At 60.0% G+C, this 22,926-nt stretch overlaps 5 protein-coding genes across 5 annotated transcripts; all 5 read right to left on the bottom strand.

Annotated features, from left to right (window-relative positions):
- Window positions 1–891: 891 nt before the first annotated feature.
- On the bottom strand, window positions 892–3,924 carry LSCM1_00425 (uncharacterized protein; the record flags this gene model as incomplete). The annotated part of the gene is made up of 1 exon (XM_067318076.1): window positions 892–3,924. One exon carries the CDS (start codon window positions 3,922–3,924, stop codon window positions 892–894), a length of 3,033 nt encoding a protein of 1,010 aa, XP_067174181.1.
- Window positions 3,925–5,731: 1,807 nt separating this feature from the next.
- Window positions 5,732–7,132, bottom strand: LSCM1_00424 (uncharacterized protein; the record flags this gene model as incomplete). Its single annotated transcript, XM_067318075.1, has 1 exon — window positions 5,732–7,132. The coding sequence occupies one exon, from the start codon at window positions 7,130–7,132 to the stop codon at window positions 5,732–5,734; it is 1,401 nt and encodes a 466-aa protein (XP_067174180.1).
- A 3,494-nt stretch (window positions 7,133–10,626) lies between these two features.
- Window positions 10,627–13,860, bottom strand: LSCM1_00423 (uncharacterized protein; the record flags this gene model as incomplete). The annotated part of the gene is made up of 1 exon (XM_067318074.1): window positions 10,627–13,860. One exon carries the CDS (start codon window positions 13,858–13,860, stop codon window positions 10,627–10,629), a length of 3,234 nt encoding a protein of 1,077 aa, XP_067174179.1.
- Window positions 13,861–15,062: 1,202 nt separating this feature from the next.
- LSCM1_00422 (uncharacterized protein) lies at window positions 15,063–19,409 on the bottom strand (the record flags this gene model as incomplete). The annotated part of the gene is made up of 1 exon (XM_067318073.1): window positions 15,063–19,409. One exon carries the CDS (start codon window positions 19,407–19,409, stop codon window positions 15,063–15,065), a length of 4,347 nt encoding a protein of 1,448 aa, XP_067174178.1.
- A 991-nt stretch (window positions 19,410–20,400) lies between these two features.
- Window positions 20,401–20,802, bottom strand: LSCM1_00421 (uncharacterized protein; the record flags this gene model as incomplete). Its single annotated transcript, XM_067318072.1, has 1 exon — window positions 20,401–20,802. One exon carries the CDS (start codon window positions 20,800–20,802, stop codon window positions 20,401–20,403), a length of 402 nt encoding a protein of 133 aa, XP_067174177.1.
- Window positions 20,803–22,926: the final 2,124 nt, after the last annotated feature.

Here is a 22,926-nt window from a genome sequence, read left to right as displayed (position 1 = left end):
GGGAGCAGATGTGCGCCGCGAATGGGAAGGGCGACGCGAAGAGAAAAGAAAAAACTTTCAACCGCACAAAAGGCGGTGAGAGGAGCGTTGGATCCAGTGAGGAAGTGTAAAGGGCAGTGGCAACGAGGCAAGTATCCATCAGGGCAGGAAGGGTTAGGGGAAGGGAGCAAGCGCGCACTGGGCAACGAAAAAAAAACGAACAACGTTCTACAGCGATCCTCTTCCCTGTACCGTATTCATCGAGCGTTACGACCAACGTGCGTATGGTGAGTGTGATGACTTCAGCACTGCCGATGCGCCTAAGCATTGCAGCTTATGTTTTTTGCTCTGCTCGCCTTCTTGGGCCTTTGGGTTGTGCTGCCACCAGAGTGCATGCGATCGCAAGGGGCCCAAGTGCTCACGCTGTGAAGGGTAAGGGCGGGGGAAAGCCTCGAGCCGCCCCGAGGGAAATGCGCCGGGGTGGTGGTCGGCATCCTGTGAGCACCTGCAAGGCGACCTTCAAAGCGGGTGTGGGCCGTGCCTGCGGCAGAGGCCGTGCTCGGAAAACGGGGCCAGCGCTGCTGTAGCGCGTGCCTCACGGCTGCTGCGCACAAGCGCGATGACTCTGTGACAGGGCGCGCAGCGTGAGGCGCGGCTCATGTTGTCGGGGCAGAATGGATGCGTTGACCTGGAAAAGAGGCGCGACTTCGTCGCAATTCGTATCTGCATGTTTGGCGGGCGCGAAGTGTACAGTGCGGACGTTTTGTGGTCCCAAGGTAATCGCACGACTGTCAAAGGAGGGCCCCCGTGTAAGCGAAAAATAAATAAATAAAACGCACCATGTGAAGGCATCGTCCTTCCCCTCTCTTTTTCACTTCGGCGCTCCCTCTATGCCCCCCCCACACTCCTCTGTCAAGGCCCGTATCGAGACTCCACGTCCGGCATGGGAATGCGCCGAATGGCTGGGCGATACCGCAGGACGTAGTCCATGTCGGTGTATGGGCCGCCTCCACCGGCGCCTGTCACCTTTGTCGCGGCGGGAGACCTTGGTGTTACCTGTACGGCAGTTGGCGAGCTGACCGCTTTCCTTTCGCCCGCCTCATCACCTCCGTCGTCCCTCTCCTCTTCATCCTCGTCGCCACCTTCGCCGCCGCTGTGATCTCGATCCAGGTGGTAGGCCGCCGATGGCCCAGCGCTGTGCTCCTGCACAAGAGCAACGCTGCATGGTCTAACCGTCTGTGTCTCCGCCGCCATCGCTACGCGCATGTCGGTAGGCATAAAGCGCTTGTAAACGTGGTAGTGGAGGTCCTCTTGAGGATTCCGCTTCAATGTCAAGAAGCGGCGCGGCGCTGCTGCTGTCCTCTCGGTCATCGAGGGTGGTGCAACCACGTAGGAGCCACGGGTGGAATAGGTGTGGTCAATCACGATTCGGTCAGCATAGGAAATGCCACCAGCGCACGCGACGTAGCGGGGCCCATGCGCGCTCTCTTCTTGGGCCCTATCCTCCTCAGTGTCTGCGATGCGGTGCTGCGCCTCGATCACGGCTTTGCCCGACACCGGGAGCAGCGCGTGCGGCGGACAGGTGGGAAACGATGGCGTCTGCTTCCGCTCCTCACCATGGCTAGCATGGCCCATACTTGACGCGGTTCTCTCGCACAAGAGCCCGCGTACGCCACCGTTCTCATCAGCGCCGGCGTCTATTCCGTTGTACTGGCGCTGCTCCTCCTCGCCCGCTTGCAGCGCCTGCACACCAGCCTCGAGGGCGTCGCCGCGAAGATGACCTGAGCCGACAGCTATGCGCAGCGAGTCTTCCATCATCGTCCAGATCGATGAGCGCTCACGCCAGCGCCACCAAAGCGTCATACGCACAAGCGCTCCAGCAGCTGCCGTATCCATCAGTGACGATGACGTGGGCGCCGATGCCAATGCGCTGCTCTTCTGCCTTTCAGCACCTTCATCACCATGTTTCTCGGTAGTCATCGTGGGCACCAGCTCAGAGAAGCAAGGGACTGGCATGCATTCGAACGTGCGGCTGACGGCGTGTGTGTGGGCCAACCAAAGCCGCGATGAGTCTGTCGACCAGCCGGCCGAGTCGCACCAGAGGCTACAGGGCAGAGCTTTACTGGCGCTGGTCACATCAAAATTCTCTGGTGCCGCGTCTGCCGCGAAGGGCGCCGTCGACGCGTGGCGGAAGGCATAGGGCATCGTAAAGGTTCCAATGCGGAGCGCCACGTGGGGCGGCGACGGAGAGGCCGAGGACGCGTGATGCACGCCAGCACTGGGTGACACTGAGCCCGCTGCTGATGCCGCGGTGGCCGTGGTGGGCACCAAAGCGCGTCGCTGTCGCATGATCGGGGAAGCAAACACGGTGGAGGACGTTGGCGGCTGTTTGGAACCGGGGCCCTTGTCAACTGAGGAAGCAGCCCCCTTTGACGCCGTGCTGAACTTACCAGGGCTAGTGCGCGAGGCAGGAGGGGCCCGTGGCAGCGCCGGTGACAGCTCACTGCCTTCCATCTCAGCGACCAGTGCCGCTACGGCGCCCAAGGACTTTGTGTCCTCACCGCTCGCCTGTTTGCCTCTTTTCGGGGGAGCCCCAAACAGTGGCTTCACGGCTTTGACCTGGACGTCTGCGGCGGCCGTAAAGGCAGGAGGCGGCGCCGCCAGCGGCGCCAAAGTCAGGGCAGAGATACAAGTCATGGGCGAAGCATCTGGCTGCGACTCGCCCTTGCTCGCCTTCCCGTCATCCCCGGCCGCAGCTGCAGGCGCCTCGGTGAGGCTCCGCACCGTCGCACCGGGAAGAAATGCCGCTGCGCGAGGCACTGACGCAGTCAAGTGCGGGTGCCGCGAGGGAGAGCGACTGCGCACCCGTTTTGCAGCTCGCCGCTGGGTAGCCTTTACCTGCGCGGTTGGTGACAACTGGGATGGCTCACGCGCGCTGGGCGATAATACCGGTTCCAAATCTGGTGCTGCTGCACTCTCCTCTTTCGCTGGCACGTGATCTGTCAGCGGTCCAGATTGCGAGATGCCCGACAATTTGAAGAGTGCGTGCGTTAGCTCATGCAGATACGCTGCACACTGCGAGAAGCTCATGAGCGTGCCGTTGACAAGAACAGCTCCGGGTTCCATGCCACTTGAAGCACTACATGCCTGTGCGAACGCGCTTCCAGTGCTCTCAATCGTCACGCGCACCACTGGCACCGCCTGGTGCTGCAGAACAAGCATGATCTTGTCTTCGTCGACGACACTACACCTTTTGAGGCGCCACCCGAAGCATGCTGCCATGCAGGCTGCCATGGAAGGTAAGAGAGGCTCTGCACTAAACTTAGCACGGGAGGCAACGCCTGCCGCTTTGCTTTCCGACGTAGAGGCTGCCATCCACATGGAGGCGTGTGAGGGTACATGAGAGGCGAAGGTGACTGTTTCCCGGCCTCCCTGTACGGCGCCCACTGGCGCACTCGTAGCCAAAGACGGGGCTGCGGTCATGGGACTAGACGAGATCGGGACACGGAGAGGCGAGAGCGACAGCGGCGAAGGTAGCTGAGCCGGCACCGCCACCTCTCCCCCTAAAGTCTTTGTGCCTGGTGCGGCTTCGCGATGTCTCGCTGCTGTCTCGGAATCGGCAATAGATATTGCGTTAAAAGCTGGGTGAGATCCCGGAGGAGACGATGCGGCACTTGTCGGGGAGACCTCGTGACTGGCACTCCCCGGCTTGTCGGGCGCAAGGTGTGGGCGGAGAGGGTCCGCACAGGACCTACGGCCAGGACTGGTTCGCGGGCGCCCACGTCCACGATGCTTTGCTCTTGTTGGAAGCGCACTCGTAGCGGATAACGAAGCCGACCCGCCCGTGTTGACGCAGGCATGGCTGCCCGGTGCCGGAGTAGACTGCGGTGCTGCGGGTGTGCCGGAGTGCTGCCCGGTGGAAGGGCGGCAGCTGCTCCTTGGCATTGAGTTTGTTTCTGTTTCTTCGCGTGTTTGCGGGCGCACCCCTCCTCCTCCTTCAGGCTGCTGTTTGTGGCGCGTTTGGCACTAACGCGCAGGCACGGGCGTGTTGCGCCAGCTCCAGAAAGTTAATGCCAGGGCAGCGCACGAAACGCTCAAGCGCACCTTCAAACTGACGCAAGCATGAGTCGAGGTCCAAGCCTATATGGGCGTGCGCGCTTCGCTTGCGTGTGAGCCGGGAGAGAAACAGGAGATGCGCGAAGCTTTTGCTGCTTCTACTCTCTAGGGAGTATATGGCGAGGGGGGACGGAAGGCAGCCGCGGGAAAGTCGCAGGGGCGTTATCCTCGTGGCAATAACGCGGCGATGCAACAGCAATCAAGGGCGGACAAGGGAAGAAAAGCCCACATGTCAAGTGGAAGCGAATGATAGAGAAGGTTAACGAAGGGCGGAAGCAGCCGGGCAAAGGCTGGTTCACGAAACGGCATGCGCCACTGCACAGAGCGCACAAAAACTGACATGGCGCTCTCATTCCTGGGTGGTGCACAACGGCGGCTATTTCTCCTCTATGGGCACCTCTGACAACCGTTGCAAGAGGCATCAAAAACAGCAGAAAGCCTCTTTGGCGTGCGTGTGTGTGTCTGAAGTCACTCATGGGCCCTTCGCAAGGCAGCCGGTTCCTCTCTCCCTCTCTGCGCGTGGCGGCCGCACTTTTCACCCATGGTGTAGTGGCCAACCTACTTCTATATATATATATACATACATACACATACATATATATATGTGGATTGGTTCCCTTCTCTTTCGCTCCTTGGTGAACATGACGTTGTTGGCGCATATGCAGGCTGAGCAAAATGCCCACGTGTAAGCCGTGCAGGTGAGTGTGTCCGCCACTTCGGTAGATGCCCTCACGGCTGAGCGGTTCAAGCAAAGAAAAAAAGGAGAGGGAGAGAGAGAAGGGGGGAGAGCTTCCAGAGAGGACGACAGCACTGCTTTCGTTCTCTTCCTATTCTCTCACTCCCCACTCCCACCCCTCATCTGTCTGCCTGAACATGTGTGTGTGGTGTAAGTACATGAGATGACAAAGAAGCCGTCAGAAAGGGAGAGTGTGTTCAAAGGGTACGACAGAGAAAACGACCACAGCCCCCTCCAAAAAAAATGAAAAAAAAAAAAAGAAGCCGAGCGAGGAGAGAGGAAGGGGGTGCAGTTCCCCAATGCTGCCCACCTCTCTCCCCGTGCCCCTAGCGTATGACATTGCGTGTGCGTGTTCCCGTGCGCCTGCCGTCGTGGCGCTAAGAAAACAGGTTGGGCAGAGCTGCTTACCCCTCCCCCAGCCCCAAACACATCCGCAAATACGCATAGAGAGAGACCTACGTGCCCCCAACTGAACACGACGGCATCATGTGGGAGAAGGTCCTCCAGAGAGGGTATCGCGGAAGCACCCGTGCCCATTCCATTGCAGCTCAGATGCCGCAAAATCAAGCAGCTACGAGGAAGACACAAAGGCCGTGTAGAAACGAGAAGGGAGAGTGCCGAGAACAGGGCCGCTGCCACTTGGTGGTAATGCTACCGTCAACTTGGCCAGCCAACACCCCTCACTCGCAAACGCACACACACACACACAGAGGTGTCATGCGTGCAGGCACCCGTGAAGGCTGAGGGAAACCTGCAAGATCTACAGAAAAAGACTGGAGGCGCATGGCAGAGTGCACTGAGGAGAGCGAAGGAGTCGCCCACCATCACTGCCCTAACGCATCCGTTCAAAGAAGTGGCGCAGGTGCTCGCGCTCAAGCGGCTTGGTTACTCTAGTCGCTCCTATACCACAGCCGTCTTGTGTTGCGCCTCTGTAATGACATATATCGCCTTGCCGACCGTGTCAACCACACCCTCTTGAAAGCTAAGCACGTCTAGCAAGTTGAGCAGCTGGTCCTTCTCCATCTTGCGCAGTTCGGTTCGATACCATGTAGGCAGGTTCGAGTGCATCGTGTCTGCATCATCCTTGAAGAAGGTATCCTTGGCGCCAATGGACACCACTAACTTCGTCAGCTCATCGTGGTGCCGCTGCACCTCCTCCTGCACCTGGTGCACCAGCTGCCGCATTGACTCCATAGAGGTGTTGTACTGCGGTGTGCGGATGGAGGCACAGGCGATGTCGATACGCTTACCCAGTTCCCGCTTAATGCGCTCCACATCGAGGGTGGAGGTGCGCAAGGTCGCCTCCACCTTTGCCCGCATCGCCTCGTTCTCTACATCCGACCTTGCCAGCCGACGGGCGTACTTGGCGCGCAGCACTTCCACCTCGCTATTTTTCTTCTCCATGGCCAGTGTGACTTCATCGAGGCTATGTTGGAGGTTGCTGTTGTTTACTTTGAGCGCTTGAACCTCCTCGGCGGCGTCGCTATTCAGCCGCTCGCGCAGCCGCTCCACCAGAGATTCCACTTGCTGCTCGTCACGCAGCCCCACGCCACCGCCGCCTAGCAGGCCTTCCGCCTTCAAGGTCTCCAGCATCTCGTTTAGCACTCGCTGGCGGCGGTTCACCTGCTCCACCTGAGCTCGCACAATCTCCATCAGCAGCACGTTGTAGATCGGGCGACAGCTTTCCAGCTCGAGCTCCTCCTCCACCTCTACGCTGTGTCGCAGCGCCTGCTCCTGCTCCTTCACGGCCTCTATGGAAGCAGCGATAACTTGTAGCTGATGCCGCTGTTTCGCACTGTTTCCCCGGCGCTTGCCGCGTCCGCCCCGACCCCCTCGGCCGCCTCGACTGCGGCCACGCGAGGCGGTGGAACGATGTGTCTTTGCAGTAGATCGTGCTCCTCTCGAAGTTACAGAGGTGCCACGCGATTGTCCGCCACTCACAGCGCTAACCTTGCCGCGTCCGCGGGCAGATTTTGACAAGGGGCGCCGCGAAGCAGAAGCCGAAGTCTTTTTCGTGCTCGTCGCGCGGCCGCTACTGGCAGCAGAGCCCGTGGCCTTCTGGCGTAGAGATGCGGCAGCACTCGTAGCATCCGCGCTTGCGCCCGGAATGGGCGCAGAGAGTGCCTGTGCCCGCGTAAGAGACACCCGTGCAGCGCCGCTCGCACGGGGAACAAAAGAAGAAGGAGCTGTTGCGGCGGCTGCAGGGCTGCCGCGTATCTTCGGTAAAGTACCATCAGTCGTGGACAGCTTCGTCTTGAGCCCAGCAGTACGCCCCTTGGCGTGCGCTTTGGCAGCAGGCATCACTGGCAACTGTATTGAGGCAGAAAGGTTGGCCTCCCTCCTCAAGGTGGAGAGAAGAGGTGAGAGCAAAGGGAAGACCAAAGCCCTCTCGGTAGCAGCGGCACAGCACAAGAGGGAAAGGAGGCGAGGATAGAATCCGCGGAGGGGCGTGTGTGTGACTGTCCGTGTCTGTCCGTGTCACCCAGAGTTCAGCGTTGTAGGGCAAAGTGAGAGGTGAAGGAGGATGAAGCATAGGAGAGAGGAGTACAGGGCAGAGCGCAGGCGAAGGCAGATGGACACAACCAGCCCGACCTTTCACGGATGCTGGCTTGTCAAGTGGGAAGGCATAACAAAGCAAGGTCGAAAGAGGAGTTCCAGAGGTGAAGGACGCACGAATGCCTCCGATGACTTCTGTCCTTGGCAGGCTTATTTTTTGTCCAGCTCGGCACGCTGGAAAGTACACCACACCGCCGCAAAACAGAGACATAAACACAGAGGGAGAGAAAAATAAAAGCGGACAGGTTCCCGTGAAAAGGAGGAACGAAGATGAGGACGGGGAACCGGTTGAGATCGGCACGAGGAAGGTGCATGTGAAGCGACCGAGAGAGGGCTCAGGTGTGCTTTTAGGCCTGCCCGCAGTTTCCTCAGAAAAAGGAGGGGGACACCCTACAAAGATGGCTGTTGCGTATGTGAATGTGTGCGTGGATGCATTTGAGCGGCACATGGAAGACTATTCGGCCGACCTATTTTTGACTTCCCACACGGCTGACTCTTGCCCTCTCTTGTTTTTCTTTTCGTTCCTCCTTCTCAGCTCTGTCGTGACGCAAGCGCCGAGAAGAGGGGAGGAAGTGAGGCGGTGAAGACGCGAGCACATGTACGCTAATACACATGCAAAATATACGCAAAAAGTAATAGTGCGGACCGCAACAAAAACCGGTGAAATGCAGCAGACGAGAGAGAACAGCAGCAGCAGCAACAGGAAAAAAAAAAGAAACGGTAATGAAGCGCGCCAAAGTAAGAAAGTACAGACGATTCCGCCCACACGCACGTAGGGGGAAGGGCGACACATTTCTGTGTCCGCAGGATGATAGCCAAGGCACCTGTATATGTCTCAGAAAAAAACGTGCGCTTGAGTGCGTGCGTGCACGGGTGGCAAAGACACACACACACACAAACACACACTGTAAAGGAAGCGATGATCGATGTCCCTATCGGTTCTACTGCATTAGTGTGTCCCTTCAACCATGAACGGCTGCAGAGACGCTCACACATACCACCACAGCTCAGCCTCACCTCTCGAGCCCGCCACGGATAAACCCTCCATGTCGGGGGCGAATCGTCTGGCGCTGCATGAGGCTTCGCATCTGGCAGGCGCCACATGTCTTCCCTGATGCGACTTTTGCATGCATCTGGAACAATCGGCTCCGGAGCGACGCGGGTGGGCCGCATGCCGTGAGCTATGCAGGCTGCGTCCACGTTTGTGCTCGAGGGGGCACGCGGCGGCTTCTGCCGTGCAGTGAGCAAGGTGGGGGTCGTTGCGCGCCGAACGAGCTCGAGGAGGAAGCCGCCCAGCTTCAGGCCAGGGTCTTAAGAGTCCCCGGTACTCTGCCTGTATGTCCCACTTCTCCCCAAATCGATTCAGCCCGCGGCATCGTATAATATGGTGTGGTGACTCGTCGCACCGGAGCCCGAAGGACTTGATCGTGGAGGTCAAAACGCTCTCGGCACGCTTTCCGTCCCTGTGCGCCATCGACCCACCCACCCCCACCCCGCCAGACGTGGGCGGTGCCGCGTATCTCGCGCTCGCGCACACTATGAGGCCGATCTGCATGGATCCTTTAGCGCCTGTTGCGTCCGCCACTCGTGCCCCTCTCCTCTCTGGTTGCCTTTCTAGGAAGAGATGAGCCATGCCAACTACGGCATGACAGTCTGTATGCATAATAATTGCGTTTGTGGATTCCCTGGGCCTGTCTCATAGCGGCGTCGTCAGCTAGAGGGAATCGCTGCGTTCGTTTTTGGTTTCCGTGGGTGCAATAGGGCAGCGTGGCTCGGTAGCTTTCCTGCACGTCCCGCAGCCGGCGAGACGCTGACAGGGGTCGGTGAAAGTGATGAGGGGAAGGGGGTGGGGTACACTTCGCCCGTATCTGGCCCGGCGCACCACTGAGCGTCGTGGACGTTACAGGCAGAAAAAGAACTCCTGCAGAGGCACATGCCAGCGCTCAGAAGGCTGACGGCGGGTCGTGAGAAAGGGCTTCGGGAAGCAGCGATAGTCACTCGTAGGGGAGAGCCCATCCAGTGCGAGTGCGATCAGAGCCCTCACTCGAGTGCGCAAAAGATTCTTTGTCGACCAACAAGATGCGCTTCGGCATTCGAGTGGTCCGAGAATCCCGCGTGGCATATCGGGCGTTGTGCCCGATATGTGGCTCCTCTGGCAAAATTAGACGCATTGCCGGCAGGAAGAGGCATAAATCAGTTAACGCATGGAAGCTTCATCAAGGCGAGACACCACGAACGACGTGACAAAGAGAGGGAGAGAGGGCGAATCCGCCGCCCGTGTGTGTGTGTGTGTGTCGGGGAGGGGGGAGACAGAGGAGGTGCACGCAGCAGCTACGTGACGCACGTGAACGCTCCGCGTCTCTTTGGACACCAAAATGAGCGCAGAATCTAACGAAGAAAAGGAACAGAGCACAACTGTGGGAATGGCGCAAAGGTGGTGAAGCAAAGAAAGAGGGGAGGGAGGACCAACAAGAGATGGATAAGACTAAAGACAGGCATGCCTTACACTATCGAGAAATAAAAAACGAGCAGTGAGGCGAAAAGAAACGACACAACAGAAGACGCGGGCCACACACGCAGGAAGGCAAGAAAAGCATGCATGGCTGCCAGCGAGAGAAAAAGAAGCACACAAGGGAGAGACCCAACGATCAGGTGCAAAGGGAGGGGGAGGGGGCAGAGGAGGCGGATGAGGGGAAAGAAGAGGGAAGAGAGGGGGAGGGAGGGGGGAGCAGATGAGGTGTGGTTCCAAATGGGGTAAGGATAGGTAATCACATCAGAAATACACGTCGGGGAAAAGAGGCAACAAATCCCCACCAAAAAAAAAGAAAGACAGATAGAGAAGGATGTACGAATGTGCGAGGGAGAGGAAGAGAGTGCGGCGCGCACTGAAAGCGTAGATTTGAGAGGGGGGAGAAGGCCAAAGATGCTTTACACGCTCTTCTAGATACCCTCAAGCACTCGCGTTAGCATCAGGGATATATCCGGCACGTTGGTTGAAGAACACGAAGCGGGGAAAAGAGGGAGGGAGAGGACATCTTCTTTCGTACGGGTCCTCATCGGCGCTCTTGTGCGTGCGCCGAGGTTGCCGTTTTGGCACTCTCTTTCCGATCGGATGACTGCACCAGAGATCCACCAGGCCGCAGGAGGCGAGTGGAGAGCCGCAAGTGTTGAAACCAGCGCCATGAGGAACAGGTGCCACCTTCACCCCATCAGTGCACATCAGCCAACGCCACGCGCCGCTAACGGCGGTAACGCACCGACAGCACCTCGACAAACTCGACAAAGTCGCCAAAGGTAATTAAATGCTGTGGAGGAAAGAGAGCGCGGTAGTCGATGAAGTCCTCGGGCCGTAGCAGAGGGCCGAGCTCGCCCCAGCTCAGCCCATGATGCTCTTTCGAGAAAGTCCCCACCATGGCCTGATAGGCGTCGTGGCACTCACTGAGGTTGCCTATGAGGCTGCTCGGGGGTTGGTGAAAGAGGCGATACAATGCCTCCCGGTGCCTGTCGTCGGCGACGGTGCTAGCAGTGGAGCCGCCCAAGCAGCTGCGGCAGCTCAGAGATGAGTGGAGAGAAGGGACGCGGTAGTCACCCGAGGGGCAGGTGAAGCTGGCGCTGCTGTTCAGGACGCCGACCAAGTCGCTGGAAAGCCATTGCGGTGCGCTGCCACTGAAAATCTGTGAAGCCGTTAGAGACTCTGTGGAGAGGGGAGGACTCGGCGACGCTGGCGAGGCACAGCGCCGCTCTCCAGAAGATGCGGGTAACAGCGCGTCGCGACTCATGGACGACAAAGGCGGCGGCGCCGTAAGGGAGCTACGCAGCTGCATGAGCTCGCCAGTCGCGCACACCATCTCTCGCTGCTCCGTCTGCAATCCCACGCTCACCCAGCTATTGTTTCCAGCAGCGCTCCACGGACTAGTCAAGCTGCTCAGCGCCTCCCGATGCCCGATGCCTCGTGACCGCTCACCTTCATTGCTGGAGTCGACAAGCGACCCACTGAGCGAGAGGGCGAGAGAGAGGCACGGCATGTCGCCCTCTAGGCGGTGAACATCGTAGAAGGCTGCGTTGCCAGGGACATCCGCCTTCGGGCTGTCCTCAAACGGGAAAAAGGGTCGGCATCTGCTGGAATCGTCGTTGGGCCTCATAGGAAAGGCGCAGCCGCCCTTCGGAAGCGAATCGGTTGGCAATCGCTGCAGCAACCGCTCTTCTCCGGCCTCACCAAAACTGTGGAGCGCCACGCCACGATACTTGTGGTTCACCCAACGCAGCCATCTGCTCATTTGTGACTGAAGGAAGGGTAGGAGGAGAGCGCAGGGGGGGGTCACAGAGTCTGCGGCGGCGTCTCCTGAGGACCCCGAAGATATCTGTACAATGGGGCTGCGGAGCGTGGCTGGTGCCGTGAGGACGGTGTCGAAAAGTTCACGGCATCCCTCGATTGTCCCTTCCACCTCTCCCCGCACAGAGCGAGGGCTCTGTGCAGAGAGGAGGGTGATGATCGCCTCTTCGTCAGGCGTGCCGGGCCTGTGCACTTTGGCCTCCTCCTCAGAGGGCGACTCCGCTCGCGCTGGGGTAGCAGCAGTGCCACAGCGCCGCGCACGATCAAGTGGCGGCCATGATGAAGAGAAGGGTGACAGCGTTGACGGCGCATCGGTTGCGGCGGCGTGGGGGCGGCCGGAGACGGGAGGCAGTCCATCTTTGCCGACGCAGCAGGCGGCGCCGCGAGTGAAACATGGGAGGAAGGCTCGCTGGTGCCCTTGCGGATCCTCCCCAAACTCTAGCAACGTCCCCAGCTTGTAGGCGGTAGTAGTAGTGCTGCCGGAGCCGTGCTGATGCAGCGCGCGCGTGGCCAAGAGGGTGGCAGTGGCCCTCCTCCTCCCTTTACACCAGCCTTGTGGCTGCATTGCCGGGGAAGAGTGCTGGGCAGATTTGCTGGCAGTCCCTGTGGCCGAGGAGCTTGTGCAGACCTCCACTATGGCACCGGTAAGCCGGAGCATTTTGGGCTCAACGAGGGCGTCAGGCGGTGTCAGACTCAGGCTAACACCGCGCTCAGTGCTACCACCCACTCCCGCACCTAATATGCCGGGAGATGGGGCAACCCGCTCGTTGCCGATCCCGCCATCTCGCTTGCCCGGGAGTGCATTATGCGAAGTGCATGGGGTTCCAGCCGGAATAGAGATCGCTGCAGCGGCGCCGCCGCTGATGTCCAGGGCGCACTCGTCATCGGCCTGCACACCCTCTTGGTTGGTGCGGAGAAGGGCGTCTGCACCCCTGCCCGCGTCGGGGAACGATCCGCACAGATGCTTTACATCTTCGGCATGCGTCGTAGTCGATATGGCGGCTGCCGTGGTGGGAATCGTTTTTGCTGAGCAGGCAGCGCCAGGCGATGGAAGGAAGAAGCGCTGGTGCATGAGCTGCGCAGATGCTGCTGCGGACGCTCCCAACGGTGCGGCCGTAGGTGGCAGTGTCGTGGACAGAAGGTGCGAGGCGGAATTTCGGTTTGGGAGGCTCGTGAGGCATGAGCAACGGCAGGAGGGGGGCGAGGAGTCGACATCATTGCCGACTGCACACATGCACAGCGAGGACGACGACGCCGCCTCGCTGTCGGCGCTGAAGAGGGCCTCTGGTCTCCACTTCCCGCACAAGCTCGAAAAATAGCGCTCCGCGTGGGGCATCCCTACGGTGGTGAGAGGGGTAAAGGCTGCGTTGATAGATGAGCACGTCGTGCATGTCACATCCTCCGCCTGTCTGGCCCCACCAGCATGGCGAACGGCACCCGACGCGCTGATAAGGCTGCCGCTCAGCGAAAGCATGCCTCGCTCAGCAGCAGGGACGTCTTCTGCAGCGTCCTTGAACACGGTAGCGTGGCGGGGTGAGTCTGGTCGGTCAAGGACCGGCTGCTGGTGTGCATCGCCGGGCTCCATCTCGGGCACAAACGCGGCCCTGGCGTCAGTCGCACAGCTCGTGGAGTCCTGTGCGCTAACGGCCTCGGTGGTGCCCACCAGAGTTGGAAAGGCGAAGCGGAAGGCGCCTTCTGAGGTCCTGACGCCGCCACCGCTGTGGTTCGTGGCATCTGCGGCGAATGGCAGCGTCGCTCGCCGCGACATGAGGCTCAGTGGCGTGAATGGCAAGGGCATCCCCTCGTTGGCGGGCAAAAACAAACTGTCATTGTCTGGACTCTGCTCCGCTTCGCTGCCGAGGGTGAGAGAACTGTGCTTGGCCGCTCGCTTAGATGAGAGGGGGTGGTGGTGAGGAGTCAAGGCAACAGCAGCAAAAGCAGCAGCAGCAGCAGCGACGGAGCCGCTCGGCTTGGACCTGGCCCACTCTGCCCCTGTGATGGTGGTCTCTGCTGACCGTGAGGAGGACAAGTACGGAGTGGGAAGGGCATCCGAGTCACTGGCATGCCTCTTTGGTGCCGGCGCTGCCGCATTCAAGGCCGTAGAGAGCTCTAGGGTCGCGCAGGCACCAACCCGACTCATTCTCCGACCCCACTCCTCTGTGCGTTCTTCGTCCTGTTCGTTGGTGTTTAAGATGCAGGCGAAGTTCTTGACGAAGGTATGAATGGTCTTTGCGTTATAGCGATGGCGGGCAAAGAGGAGAGAGAGACAGAGACGGGGGGTGAAGAGGGCACATACGGGACGGGACGAGTTCAGCACGGCACAGGAGAAAGGGAAGGTTGCCAGGAAACAGCAGAAGGAATGAGAAGGAGGCCGAATCTCATACGCGCAAACGTGCATACAGGGCTCCGGCGCTCGTCGTCCGCGCGTGGCGACGGTGGCACTATCGCGCTTCACGCATATACCCATACCTGGTGAGAGAGAGAAGGGCTACGCACACGATCTCCGCAGATGGGCCCTTGCTTCTCCGTACGGGTCAGTTTGTCTTCGTCTGCGTGAGGAGGCAAGCGGCAGGCAGCGGTGCACGTTGAGACAGAAAAGAGAGGAAGCGTGAGCGAGAGGGAGGCACGGCGAGAGTCACGGCGGCACAGGGGAGGAGGAGGAGGGGATTGCGCGGCGCAGAGCACCAAGCAGGAGTTGGCATTCAAAAAAGAAACAGGCAACACCGGGAAAGAGAGCGTGTGCGCGTCAGCGAGGTGGCAACAGCGTGCAGGGCGGCCCGCCGCTGAAGAGTGGTATGGCGCGAAAAATCGAAAGAAGAGAAGAGCACGAGCAGAGCAAACGCACCGAGAGAGAGAGGTAAGCCGTTGCATGCCTGAGTGAAGTCCTACGAGGAAACGCATCTGTAGTAACGGCGACTCTGCCACACGACGGCAGCAAAGCACCACAGCGCAGCGATTTTGCTGTCGGGGGGGGCACCGCCCTGCTGCCTGCCGCGAAGGCTCGTCAAGCGGTGACGAAGAAGATTGTCGAAGAGGGAAAAGCCGCGAAATACACTCACCCGGGTAACTTTCACCGCCACCTCTGCGTGAGGTTTCAATCCACGCGCCAATGCTGCCGATGTGACAGTGTCACTTTCTCTCTCTTTCTGTGTGTGCGTCTATGCTCCGCAGGATACCGTAGGGTTGACGAGCGCAAGCTAAAGCGGATGTGATAGGGAAAATCGGCAAGCGGATGCACTGAGCACCGAGGCGCTATGCGAGAGAGCTTCATATATCACCCATAGACACACACACCTGGGCGCACGCGTCGGTCGCACTGGTGCGTGTCACGCCCCCTCAAGGCTACGAGAGTCGCGTCGCACTTAGTGCTCGCGCGTGCATCGATGTTGGGCCATCTTCCATCAGCACTGCTGCCGACGCAGCGAACGAGCGCACACTCGGCTCGCGCGCCGCGCCAGCGTTTGGTGCCCCTCTCTGCAGAGCCCCAAGGGAGCGGCGCCACTGGGACTCGACCTCTGCGGCAGCAATCCACCAGAAAGAGCGCAGGCGGACGCGCAGGTTCAGACGAAGCTTACGGGCATGGCGGCGACGTTTACAACCCTTAGGCCCAGCAGGCGATGCCTTTCTGGCGCAAAGGCTCTTCTGCGGCCCTTTCCGACATACAGTCCCTCGCGGTGTCGGTCCTCGATGGGTGGGCAAGGCACGGACAGTGCGAGCCTGCAGCACCCGCAACTTGGCTTGCATCGTGCGATGCAGCGCTGTCAAAACGCAAGCCCGCACCTCGGCAACGGACACGCCGCACGCAGACTGCCGGGTTGTCAGAAAGCGCTCATGGCGGCGCAGCAGCTGCCACAGACGATCGATGCATACGGCGAGCGGACGCAGCAGTAGCACTGCCACACAACGATTATGCGCCACCGGCAGCGCCTCCTGCACCTTCTCTAGCACTACTCGGCTCCACAGCAGGCCCATCTCGTAGAAGGTCTGCAGCTGCCGAGTTCTGGAGTTGATACGGCCGCACAGCACGGTTGGGGCGACACGCAGCTGCAAAACTGCGAGGAAGCGCTGCGTGAAGTACAATGGCTCTCGATCCCCGCGGTGCACGTAGCGGGGATCGCCGACGCGGAGAGATGTCAGTAGCGTCCCAAGGCGCCGCCACTCCACGCTCGCTTCGAGCGTGGTGTCGTGCAGAAGAAGACCGCACCACGGAACGAGGCTACCGCATGCTCTCGAGAGTGTTAGCTTGCTGGGGTTGCTCGCGTACCCAACGGAGGGCCAACCCCGCTGCATTGCCTGTAGGCATCGCTCCGCTGCAGTGAGTGATGTGGTGGCAACAAGCACGTCATCGACCCGCCGAAGTAGCAGCGACCGCTCCGTGTGCTCGCTCAGTATGCATGACAGAGTGGTGTCTACGACATCGGCGAAGAGGCGGTCGCAAAGGAGCATCGCCACTGGGGAGCCCTGCACAATGCCGACGCGCTGTTCGAACACGCTTCCACCCGATAGGACGACGAGGTGACGGCTTATGTGTTCGCTGAGGAGTGCGCGGACTGCGGCTCCGGAAATGAGGTTTGCGCCCCAGCAGGTGCCGGAGTCGCCGGCACGAGAGGGGGCGGCAGCAGAGGGAAGCCCGCCGTGCTTGCACGCTTCTTCTTCCTCCCAATATATGTGGCCACGAGGGATTCGCGCCAAAATGCCGCGCTCCGCATCCGCGCAAGAAATAGTGCGTGTCGTGAAAGCGCGCCGGAGCAGACCGCCACCTTTGCCAGGTGCCTCCACTTCCAGAGCGTGAATGGCAGTAAAGCGGAGCACACGGTAGGTGTCATGCTGCACCAACGTCGCCACCGCCTCGAGCACCCGATCCTGGGGCAAATTATCATAGCAGCGCGAGGCATCGCAGCGGACAAGGGTAACGGTCTCGAAGGCGTGAGACGTGGCGCAAGGCGCGAAACAGGCACCTAAGCCTTGTGGCAGGCCCGGTGAGGCCTCCCCCGCCGCACCCGCGCACCCTTGGCACGGCATCGCGTGCCTGCCTCGCACATCCTCGCAAAAGCTACGCAGCTCCGCGTACTCGTCTTGGTGGGAAAGATTGCTCAGGCGCGGCAGGCCTTCCCGTACGCGCTGCTCCTCCACTCCACTTTCCAAGCAGCGCAGCGCGTCCTGCATTGCTGGTTTGTGCGGAAGATGCATAGGAAGCGAACGGGGAAAGCGACGGGCGCTGGCGCGACAGCTGCGACGACTGCGTGCCTGCACCCACTTGAGGAGTGTTGCTGTCACTTCCGGCAGGTGCTCATCGGTGTCCCTGCAGCCCAGCCTGCCCAGCAAGCGTACCAAGGCGGTTGCGTAGCTGTAAGGACTCGGTGACCCGCGGGCCATTCCCTTCAGCGACCGCAGGGACGCGCTACGCACCACGGCAATGGGGCGTAGCTTGCGCCGGTCAGGGCGGAAGCGAACCCCGGCGTAGAGGCAAGATGCACCGCCGCTGCGTGTGGTGAGGGTAGCGTGTGCGCCTCGACGCGCCAACACACTGCCTGTGCGGAGGGCACACCATGCATTTTCCTGCGCGGAAGTGGCGGAGGATCCCGAGGAGGTGACCGAGGAAGTCACGGCCAGCGTAGCGCTCACCTCGCTCCCACACTTGCTCGCCGCCGAGGGTGACACAGCACACGCCGCACCAGCTGTGCGCGCGCCGTCCAAAGTCAGTGCCGTCCGCCCTCGGGCGGCACTACAAGATCGAGTGCGACGAACCTCGCGGCGCACCAGTCGCCGCCACACCGATGTGGGGAAAAAAAGAAGTGTGTGCGTGTTCTTGGAACTCCACGTGACGGTGAAGGATGCGCGCACCAGGAAGGGCAGTATGTCCTGCGTGAGGAACAAGGCGAACTGGAGCCAAACACGCTGCTGAACGCGTGAGCGCTCGCGGCGCGCGTGACGAGCCGCGGACGAAGTGGCTGCCGAGGACGACAGTGAAGGGCTCACCGTGTAGAACCCGTTCAACCAGGGCACCTGTGCCACTGGCACGCCGTCCAAGAAGCGGGAGACTGGAACAACCGCGTGGCGACCGGCGATTAGCCAGCCTTGCACCGCCCTCATGAGTGCGTCGAGCACGCGTTCACTACTGGCGGCATCGAGTCCCCAGAAGGGCCCGTCCTTGGCTGCATGCAACGGTGTCCAGCGTAGAGTAGAGAGCAGTGTGCGCAGGTACGAAACCACCACATCCACAGGGCTAGAGAGCCGCTGCACGTCCCACGCCTCCACGCCTCTTTGCTGGCGACGGAAGGTCTCCTCCAGGTGGCCGGTATGCTTTAGCGCGGCCCCGCGAAGGTCCAGACGACTGCATTGATCGATAACAGTCGAGAGGACACGGCACAGGTGGGACAGCACATCGAATTTTGGCGGGGTACTCGGAGAAGCATTCACGCTCCTCGGAGAAGTCTGTAGCGTCAACCAACGAAAAATGTGCGCTACGTAGCGCATCGGTATGTCTTCTGCACCGGCGCTTCCAGTGCCTTTCGCGCTAGTGCACGCACGGCAGCGGCGTGTGGGGGCGGCGTAGGCGGTCCGCTTTGGCAGAGCGGCTTGCAAGACGCAGTGCAGACTGCGTGGGTGGCAGCGGAGCCACCGAGCCTCGAGAAAGCCCGCTGGCAGCGGGACTGCCTCGTCACCGTCCCCAAAGTAGTCCATCTCCTCTGCGCGCAGACTGAAGAGACGGGTGCGCGGAGTATCGGTGCGCGGCAACGCGGACCCCCAGGTGGCATGCATCGCCTCACAGTTCCCAGGACCGGCAAGTGGGTCTTTCGTACAGGGGCAACCTCCCAGGGCAACTCCTCTTTGGGGGCCTTGTCCAGTCTTCTCCACTCGCCGTCGCTTTTGAGGCGGGGGAGGTGCAGGGTGCGCGTTAGTGTTGGTGGCACGCGTCAAGCCACGCGAAAATACTGAGACGCCTCCCTGCGGTGGCCTGCCTCTCACCTCAGATGGCGGCACCGTCACGGAAAGCGCCGTCTCCACGGCGGCATGCTTCAGGGCAGGGCCGAGCACCTGCACCCCGCCAGCCATGGCCTCCAGCTGAAGAACGACAGGGCAGTACATTTCGATAAACCCCATAGCAGTGGGGCCCACGCAGGCGGCAAACGATCGCCACCACGGGTGGTGCAGAAGAGCATCGGTGAAGGGCCGGTGAGAGGTGATGGTGTATAGAAGCCAAGGGACGGAAGCACGCCAGGGGCCGCGGGCGCTGCTGCCCTTGCCTCTGAATGCAGAGGACGAAGAGGAAAAGTCGCGCCGGTGGGCAAGGCTGCCCCGCGTCACACATGTATCATGGCTTGCCGCACCCGCCGCCTGATGAGTCAGCGGCGGCCGAAGCCACCCGAACCCTGTGGTAGACGCAACACAACCTGCTGTCGGTGCCGCGAGTGTTGTGGGTGCATGTGCCCCGATAGGTCGAGGGGAAGAAGGGGCGTGCAGCGCCACGTAAACGACCACCAAGAACGCCTGGTTCGGCGGCAGCACAACATCACGGTAAGCACGAGACTCTGCAGCGCTTGGCGCCTCTGCCTTCGCTGCTGCTATTGGCGATGTAGACGCAGTTTCTGCGGCGAAGGTGAGACGGAGACCCAAGTACTCCTCTAGGAAGGTTTTGAGCGACAGAGGGCCGGCGAAGCCAGGAATAGACGGGAACGAGGCTGACATGCGTTGCGGTGTCCCACCTACGAAGCCGAGAAGCGAGCGCGAGAAGTGGTGGAAGGAGGGGGGAGGAAGGGCAGCGGAGAAAGAGAACCTGGTGGGGTGGCGAAAGGGCTAGAACAGGGGAAAGGAGAAAGGGGGTGAGGCTCCAGGAGGAAACGCCAGGCAACACCATCGAAATCTTGTCCCCCGTCAAAGTGGCCTGGACAGCCTTTTCAAGTGGCTGGTGCTGTTTCGGTACTCCTCCTCTCGAATCCATGGCATTCTTTTTCTATAGGGGGAATCGGTGGCGTACGATAGAAAGCTGAAAGGGGTGTCCTACGTCCGCCACACAGCCACTTATGTTTCCTATAGAGATGGCAGTGCAGGAAAGGGGATAACGCACAGACTCATTCGTGAAGGAGGGGGGGCGGCGGACGCTGCTGCCAATAGGGCTGCAGCTGAGAAGCATCCGCGGCTCACAGTATGGGGGTGACGAAAGAGGCAAGCACTAATCTGTTGCACGAGTTGAAGAGTGACGGTTAGGTGACAGGAGCTGCAACGTCGGCTCTCCTCTCTGCAACGATGCGGTGCTGGTGCACCACCGGTGGGTACCTGGAGCCACGGTGCGGGCCGTACACCAAGCCCATGGGCGTGGAAGTATCGACCTTTGCTCTGGCCTACACTGCGGGCGCCCGCCACCCTTTCTCTGCCGCAGCATTCCCTTCAGCCGTGTTCCAGTCTCAGTAAAGTGGCCGTGGTGAGGACAATGGCGCGCGAAGTGGCGAGCGAACCTCATCCTAAAACGGAGTGTGCAGCACGCCCGACATCACTCGCGCAAAGGCTCCGATCCGCCTCGGAGCGAGGGGACGTGGTTCACCACAGAATATATATATATTCGAGCCTAAGCTGCTTAGCTGATCCTTCCGCAGCAGGCAGCAAGCATGGTGATAACTTCGCGCGCTGAACCCCGCCAGAAGGGCGAGCAGACACCAGCACTACCTCTCGGCATGATCCCTCACGATGCCGCGGTGCGACTGCTGCGCGCTGCGTACGCAGCGTGGGAACGGATCAGGATGTCCATCTCCTCCACCATGACGCGCACCTTCGACGCCGCCATTGAAATCAGCGCCACCAGCGACAAGCCAATAACCCCTGTCAGGGTGGGTTGGCCCAAGGCTGCCAGCAAGCTGCGCACAAAGATGACCGATGTCTTCGGCTCCCAATCGTAGCGCGAAAAAGTCATCGACAGCAAATTTGCTGTGACGGAGATAATGACAGAGAGCGACATGCCCATCAGCAGCGCGCCAAGTGCCAAGCGGAAGAAGCCGCCCGCAAGGATGCTCACCGCGCCATACAAGAGCACCGCGCCGACGGCAAGAACAGAGACCGCGGCAGCGCCCGCCATGATCAACGCCATCTTGATGTGAGCGGATGTTATCTGGAAAGAGAGAGCGAGCAAGCGAGCGGGAGAGGGAAGAGCCGAACAGCGCCGACGGACAAGCGAAAGCGGCACCGGAGCAAGTCACTTGAGCGGATGGTGCACTTCAGCGTGACGGCACACGCGGGAGAGGTAGTTTCTGCGGGAGTACGCCGACGTGAGGGCTCCGCTGTCACCGTCCTGCGGGAAGGAGAAGTGAATGAGAGCCAGTGGAGCCCCCTCCTTCTAAGAAAACGCGAACGATCCGCGCCGATTCGTGGGCACTGTCAGGCCCTGCACATGCAGCTCAAAGAAAAACAGAGGCCACGGTATCAACTGCTGTACCTGCGATCCCGAAGCCGGGAGGGGGCCGCTAAGCAAAAAAGTACGTTACCGAAACTGGAGGAAGGGGGGCGTCTGAACTGCGTCCTCGGTGGTTCGGTACAATGTAACAGGCGGAAGCAAATCACGGATGTGGCTCTGGCGAAAATTCAGTGTGCGCATGCTTGGCGCTTGGCGTAGTGAGGGGAAATGGGAAAAAGGGGGAGCGAAGCCCAGCTCGTTGCGCGCAGGTTGTTTTAGAGAGAGAGGGAGGGAGGGAGGGAGGGAACTGTGAGCAGGGCAAGGGGAGGTGGCGCGCAGCGAAGAAGCGAAGAGATACACGTTCCTCGATACGACATCAAAGATGGAACGACGCGGCACCACCTCGACTGAACAGTTTTCAAAAACGGTGAGAAGGCAAGCGTGCGTAAAGGCAGCAACAGAAAGAGCATATATACCTGGACCGCCTTTGCAGTCCGCATGCTTCAGCTCTCTTTCTTCCTCTACGCCGCCCGCACCCCTCAACGGCGCGAAATCGCTGCAGCACAGTGTGGCGGCGCCCTTTTCCTGCTCTGACCCCCCCTCCCCTATCGATTCGCCATTGCCTCCCGTGTGCTTTTCCCTCTTTTTCACATGTACACGTTCCCCATACGCTGACAGCTCTGCGTGCGTGTCTGTGTATGGGGCTTTTATGAGGGGGGCGCTCCTCGATTGTTTTCATTGGGTTCGTCTTTGTGCCATACGGCACCATTTTTTGGTCATCCACCCGCGGAGTCGCACGGTTGGGTGGCCTCTTCGTGTGTTTAGTTGTTTTCTTTTATTCTATTGTTTTCTCTTTCCTTTCCAGTCCCCTCCCTCCCTCACCTACTCCCCCTCTCCTCCCCAGCATGCGCCCTCCCCCGCCGGGCTTCCCTCCTAACGTGGGGCATGGGGAGACGGAGAAAAGGAGGAAGAGGGGATGGGGGCGTGAGAAGGGGTCCAGTGGTGATGAGTGCGTCGGCACACGTTTTTCTTTTTCTCTCTCCCTTCTGCCTTTGCTCGGCATGATGACATTTCGCTGCCCCAAAGGAGAGCCGACAACAACAAAAAAGAAAAAGAGGAGCGAAAGGAAAAAAATGAAGATGCCCCTTAGTGACATGAGAGCGATTTAAAAGGAAAGCATAAAGGGAGAAAAAAAAAGAGGAAGGCACAGACAGAGAGGCAGAGAGGGAGGGGAAGAGAGATGTAGCCAAAAGACAAGGACAGCTGCCACGGCATTCGCCAACGAAAAACGAAAGCGCACATCACGCGCAGCGCCCAGTCTCTCGCACACCTCCTTTGGCCAAGAACGCACGGTGAGATCGATGGTGCAAGAGGTGCAGAGAAAGAAAGCTCGGCAGATGGGAAAAAGGGAAGATGGAGGGTCTCTCTTCTCTTGTGTGCATGAGCGTACTTCGTGACATGAAAGGCGTGGTGCATGCGCGCATTCAGATACGAGGCTCGCCAAAGCAACTTTTCCTTTTTCTTCGACGCCTTTGCGTCTCAGCAGATGCTCCGCCTTCGGTTCCATTCCGCTCCTTCACCGTAGGAGGACCGCTGCCGCAGCAGCCACTGCCCGTGAAAACGCTTCCTGCCACCTCGCCCGCCGAGTTGCTGAATCTTCACGCATGCATAACAACAGTCATCTGCTCTTACTTAGCCCTACCCTCTACACCGGCAACGCATTCCCCCCCCCCCGCGCACAGCACCTACCGTCGTACCCGAACCTTTTGAAGAAAAGCGGGAACACACACATACGAGTTCAACAAGGGCAAGCCGGAGAAA

The sequence above is a fragment of the Leishmania martiniquensis genome, chromosome 36 (assembly GCF_017916325.1).
Source record: "Leishmania martiniquensis isolate LSCM1 chromosome 36, whole genome shotgun sequence".
Classification (NCBI taxonomy): domain Eukaryota; phylum Euglenozoa; class Kinetoplastea; order Trypanosomatida; family Trypanosomatidae; genus Leishmania; species Leishmania martiniquensis.
This window is presented reverse-complemented; position numbering and strand designations above follow the sequence as displayed.